General features: G+C 37.9%; 1 protein-coding gene across 2 annotated transcripts; it reads left to right on the top strand.

Annotated features, from left to right (window-relative positions):
• Positions 1-910: 910 nt before the first annotated feature.
• LOC106311891 (ABC transporter G family member 18-like) lies at positions 911-5,217 on the top strand. 2 transcript variants are annotated; one of them, XM_013749215.1, is made up of 3 exons: positions 911-1,025; positions 2,709-3,541; positions 3,668-5,217. In XM_013749215.1, exons 2-3 carry the CDS (start codon positions 2,783-2,785, stop codon positions 5,033-5,035), a joined length of 2,127 nt encoding a protein of 708 aa, XP_013604669.1. In that variant the 5' UTR covers positions 911-1,025; positions 2,709-2,782; the 3' UTR covers positions 5,036-5,217. The 2 variants fall into 2 exon arrangements, with proteins under 2 accessions (XP_013604669.1, XP_013604670.1); XM_013749216.1 differs by having other exon boundaries at positions 923-1,025; positions 2,726-3,541.

Here is a 5,217-nt window from a genome sequence, read left to right as displayed (position 1 = left end):
GCTCAATGCCACGCCAAAATCCAATAATTCAAGGATAATTATGGTGGTATAGTGGTTTGTCGCTGATTTATTCAAATTCGTCATTTTCTTTTCCGGAAACTCTTGCTGTTCATATCACATTTGTAATTAGATCTCTCTTGTTGTACTGGTAATTTTCACCGAGCTCTAATGTCTTTTTACCCGTATATTTGTCGAACATGACCTCATACATGAACTTGTAGCCGCAAATATTATTAGTCATGTTCTTTTGATAAATGCAGTATCTAGCGTCAGCGTCACCAAATATTCGCATCAACTACTTTGTGAAAGAAACGCGGACAGAGATGACGAGAAAAAAATGTCGCCGTAACAGCAAAAGGAGTCGCCGCGGTCTCGTTTAATTGACGCTAGAATTTCAAGCGGTCAAATATCATCGGAAATCTGACGCCGCGTCTCGTTTAATTAACACCGGATTCAGTGGCCATCATGCTTTTAAAGCAACAAAATTACAGGGTTAATCGGAGACGTTGACGCTAGACGCAGCGTCTATCAAAAGAACAAGGTTATTATATACTGTATGTTTCTGTGAATTATGTTTTGGATTGGAACAAGCTATGCAGGTATCCGATTGTTTTAGGAATATATCTTTTTAATCTGAATCAGGTTATTTGTATTTTGTCAGATATCCAGTAAGATTTAAAATCTAATAGCTACTAACACGGTGTGATATATATCCACTTCAGTGTTTTTTTTTGCTGAACAACATTTCTGTTGTAATGTACTCTTTAATTTATTAATATTTTTCTTCTCGTTGGTTTTCTATTCCTACTTAATAGAGTTTCTTACTAATTAATTAAAGAGACGTGTTTCTTCTTTCTTATGTCTTTTTTTTAAAAAAAAAAAAAAAATTCAGACAAAAATAATAAATGAGTTTCTATTCCTTTTAAATAGGAGGAGAGTGAGAGTGCTGTTTGTGCTCATACCAAAAACTAAACTACAGATATGTCTTTTGGCTCCCGGAAAGAAGATAATTGAAAGAAAAACAAGTAAGTTTACCATTTCATAAGTTAGTGAGTCCCAGTTTCTTTTTAGTATTATTCATGATCTTTATAATACTTTATAATAGACTAAAATATCAATCTTGTGACCTCTTTATAGAAAACTAGTATGTTTCTCCCGTGCTAAGCACGGTTATTCTTTCATTGTTTTAAATAAATTTGAAAATTTAATTTTGTTCTTCATAAATAACAAAAACTTATTTTTAGTTCAACTTAAAAGTGTTGTGACCAGAAAATATATTTACTTTACATAAATAGAAATCTGAATAATTATAAAAAAGTAATTGATTATACATGACATTTTACTATATTTATTAGTGAAATATAGTAAAATAAATATTGCATAATTTAGATATTATACTTGTTTGACCAAAATTTGAGATAGTATGCTAATAATTTTTATATGTGAAGTAAACATATTTAGTTGCCTCAGACCTGTCCAGACATGCTTATATATGTTACGCCTGTGATATTTATTACATAAAATACTGTTTAAAGGTTTTGCAAATTTGATATTTAAGAAATTTTCAAGCATAAAATGTTTTTTAAGATTTATTGATGTTTAAAGAGGGGAAAATAATTTATTGGCAAATTTTTTTTTAATGCTCCTTTGAATGGTTAAAAGGTTTTGCATCTGACCTATTTATCATTTATCAAAACGTGAGCGGTAGGTGGGTTGAGAGTCTCCCTTCTCTTCCATTCTTCTTTAGTTGTGTCGAGTTTAACCTAGAATATCTCGTTTTGTTTCTTCAATCTAAGCAGAGAATCTACTTGTAATTAAGTTTGATTTTTCTGACAATCATACCTCTTCATTTCACTTTAAATAGTCTGCTTATTGACCTTCGTTTTTAGTCGAGAGCTTTGGTCGGAGGAAGAAAGTCATGGCCGTGTGAAGATGTGGTAACATCGGTTCTTCTGCAAAACAAAACAAAAAAGATTCAAAACTGCACAACATCAAATAATTAAATGCTGAGACATAACTTTTATGCTAAATCATTTGCTAAATAACTGTAATACGAACTCGTATGCACCACCTACCAATGTATAGAATTTCTGTAAGCCATCTGTAAGGTTTGCTTTATCTTTTGCAGAATTATTTTGTACACAATTTTGATCGCTTCCCTAACTTCAAAAACCATTAGAATGAATGATAGTCTTTATCAAGAGAAGAAAAAAAAAAGATATGATGTCGTCGCTTCCAAATCAAAAGAATTAGGAGAGATGAAAACATTTCCGTTACTTCGTGGAAGAAGTAAACAACTCGAAATAATTTTATAAGTAATTTTTTGTGGAAGTTATTCATTTAAAATTGATGTAATGGAGGAGGTGGTGGCGATCATGGCTACGCATGTACGTAACGGTTGAGGCTGGTAGAATAAGTTTGCTTTTTCTTTTCTGAAGTGAGGGAAGAAATATAGTGTTTGTTTCGATTATTTTTTCTTTTCAGTATTTTTTTTAAAAAAAGAAGAATTATCTAGGTGGTGAAATATGATTGGTCGAGTGACTTGTGATTCAGTATATAAGGGATCATACGGAGAGTAACTTTTTGCAAATTTAAATAGATTTTTAATCAATTATTTTATATTTTCTGCAGAAGAATGAATCCAGATATCGGATTCATCGTGTTATATATATCTTCGTTTATATTAAATGTACTTCTGATTTTCTTAGGGTTTCCACTTGTACAGTGATACTTCACTGTTAGCTTCATCTCCAAGAATAAGCCATTAAGTTCCCCTGTGACGATGCCACGTGTTTCTGCTGAATCCCAAGAAATATCATTCGACGGCGGCAGCGAACCGACGCTCGGAGAGCTCCTGAAAGATTTCGACGGAGGTGACCGGAAGAAAAACTCCGGCGAAGATGCTTCGACTCATCACATACTTGATCTCACATCCCCTGAAATAAGACCCGTACCGTTTCTCTTGTCCTTCAACAACCTCAGCTACGACATCGTACATCGCCGGCGGTTTGACTTCTCTCGAGGAAAGCCAGCTTCAGTGAAAACTCTACTCAACGATGTTTCCGGCGAGGCTTGCGACGGAGACATCCTAGCCGTTCTCGGAGCAAGCGGAGCGGGAAAGTCCACGTTGATCGACGCGCTAGCGGGACGCGTGAGTAGCCTGAGAGGCACGGTAACTCTAAACGGAGAGAAGATCTTGCAAACTCGTTTGCTGAAAGTGATATCAGCTTACGTCATGCAAGACGATCTTTTGTTCCCGATGCTCACCGTCAAAGAAACTCTAATGTTCGCTTCAGAGTTTCGTCTCCCGAGAAGCTTGTCCAAGTCCAAGAAAATGGAGCGTGTTCAAACCCTAATAGACCAGTTAGGGCTCAGAAACGCGGCGGATACCATAATAGGAGACGAGGGACACCGTGGAGTCTCTGGTGGAGAGCGGAGGCGCGTGTCGATAGGAATCGATATCATCCACGATCCTATCCTCTTGTTCCTTGATGAACCTACGTCCGGGTTGGATTCAACCAACGCGTTTATGGTGGTTCAGGTAAGGCAGCCGGATAAAACATTCGTCTTATTATCTTCAAAAATTTTATATAGTTTACCATATATTTCAAAATATTTTAATTAATAAAATTACTTACCTAAATCTCAGATCCGGTTCGGTTTTCAGGTTCTTAAACGTATAGCTAGGAGTGGTAGTATCGTAATTATGACAATACACCAACCTAGCGCTCGAGTTCTTGACTTGCTTGATCGTCTTATCATCTTATCTCGCGGCAAGAATGTTTTCAGCGGCTCTCCGACAAGTCTTCCTCAGTTCTTGTCTGATTTCGGACATCCTATCCCGGAGAAAGAGAACATAACCGAGTTCGCACTTGACCTAGTTCGTCAGCTTGAAGGATCTAGTAAAGGAACCACAGAGTTGGTTGAATTCAACGAAAAGCGGCAACAAAACCAATCTGCTCGAGCCACGCCAATGACCACACCTTACCAAGCCTTGTCTCTAAAAGAATCCATTACCGCAAGTGTTTCTAGGGGCAAACTAGTCTCCGGTTCAACCAGTTCCAATCCCATTTCCATGGACTCGTTATCTTCATACGCAAACCCGCCCTTGGTCGAGACCTTCATCTTAGCCAAACGGTACATGAAAAACTGGATCCGGACACCCGAGCTCTTAGGGACAAGGATCGCCACTGTCATGGTCACTGGTCTTCTCTTAGCTACTATATACTGGAGGCTTGACAACACTCCACGAGGTGCACAAGAGCGGATGGCTTTCTTTGCATTTGGCATGTCCACGATGTTCTACGTCTGTGCAGACAACGTTCCAGTTTTTCTCCAAGAACGGTTCATTTTCTTGAGAGAGACAACGCGCAACGCATACAGAACATCTTCGTACGTAATCTCTCACTCTCTTGTCTCTCTGCCTCAGCTACTTGCTCTCTCAATTGCATTTGCTGCGACCACGTTCTGGACTGTTGGTTTAAGCGGTGGACTAGAGAGCTTCCTTTATTACTGCCTCATAATCTACGCAGGCTTTTGGTCTGGATCCTCTTTTGTCACCTTCGTATCCGGTTTGGTTCCGAATGTCATGATAAGTTTCATGATCACTATTGCCTATCTTTCCTACTGTCTACTCTTGGGTGGATTCTACATTAACCGGGATCGGATACCGGTTTACTGGATATGGTTTCATTACATTTCGTTGTTGAAGTATCCCTACGAAGCTGTCTTGATCAACGAGTTTGATGACCCATCTCGTTGTTTTGTTAGAGGAGTCCAAGTGTTTGATGGTACGCTTTTGGCGAAAGTGCCTGATGCGATGAAGGTTAAGCTCCTCGATACACTGAGTAGCTCTTTAGGAACAACGATAACGGAGTCCACATGCTTGAGAACAGGGCCTGACTTACTTATGCAGCAAGGTATTTCTCAGTTGAGCAAATGGGATTGTTTGTGGATTACGTTAGCTTGGGGTCTCTTCTTTAGGATCTTGTTTTACTTCTCCTTGCTGTTTGGAAGCAAGAATAAGAGGACGTGAAGACTGTCCACAACACACAAAGCATATATACTTCCGTTGGCATCAGTGCATCTACCTATTTTTAATATACACATTTAAGTGAAGCTTGAAGCTTCCAAATCTTCTTCTTGTTGTAGTTTTTGTAATCAAGTTGTAACTGTTTCATATGTTTGTATCTTTTTCTGAATTTTTTCAAACATACA

This window comes from Brassica oleracea, chromosome C8 (genome assembly GCF_000695525.1).
Source record: "Brassica oleracea var. oleracea cultivar TO1000 chromosome C8, BOL, whole genome shotgun sequence".
In the NCBI taxonomy this organism is placed as follows: Eukaryota; Viridiplantae; Streptophyta; class Magnoliopsida; order Brassicales; family Brassicaceae; genus Brassica; species Brassica oleracea.
This window is presented reverse-complemented; position numbering and strand designations above follow the sequence as displayed.

Coding starts and splice junctions, on each gene's coding strand:
- LOC106311891 (XM_013749215.1), top strand. CDS start 2,783: ATGCCACGTGTTTCTGCTGAATCCCAAGAAATATCATTCGACGGCGGC. Junction 3,542..3,667: donor ACGCGTTTATGGTGGTTCAG/GTAAGGCAGCCG, acceptor TTCGGTTTTCAG/GTTCTTAAACGTATAGCTAG.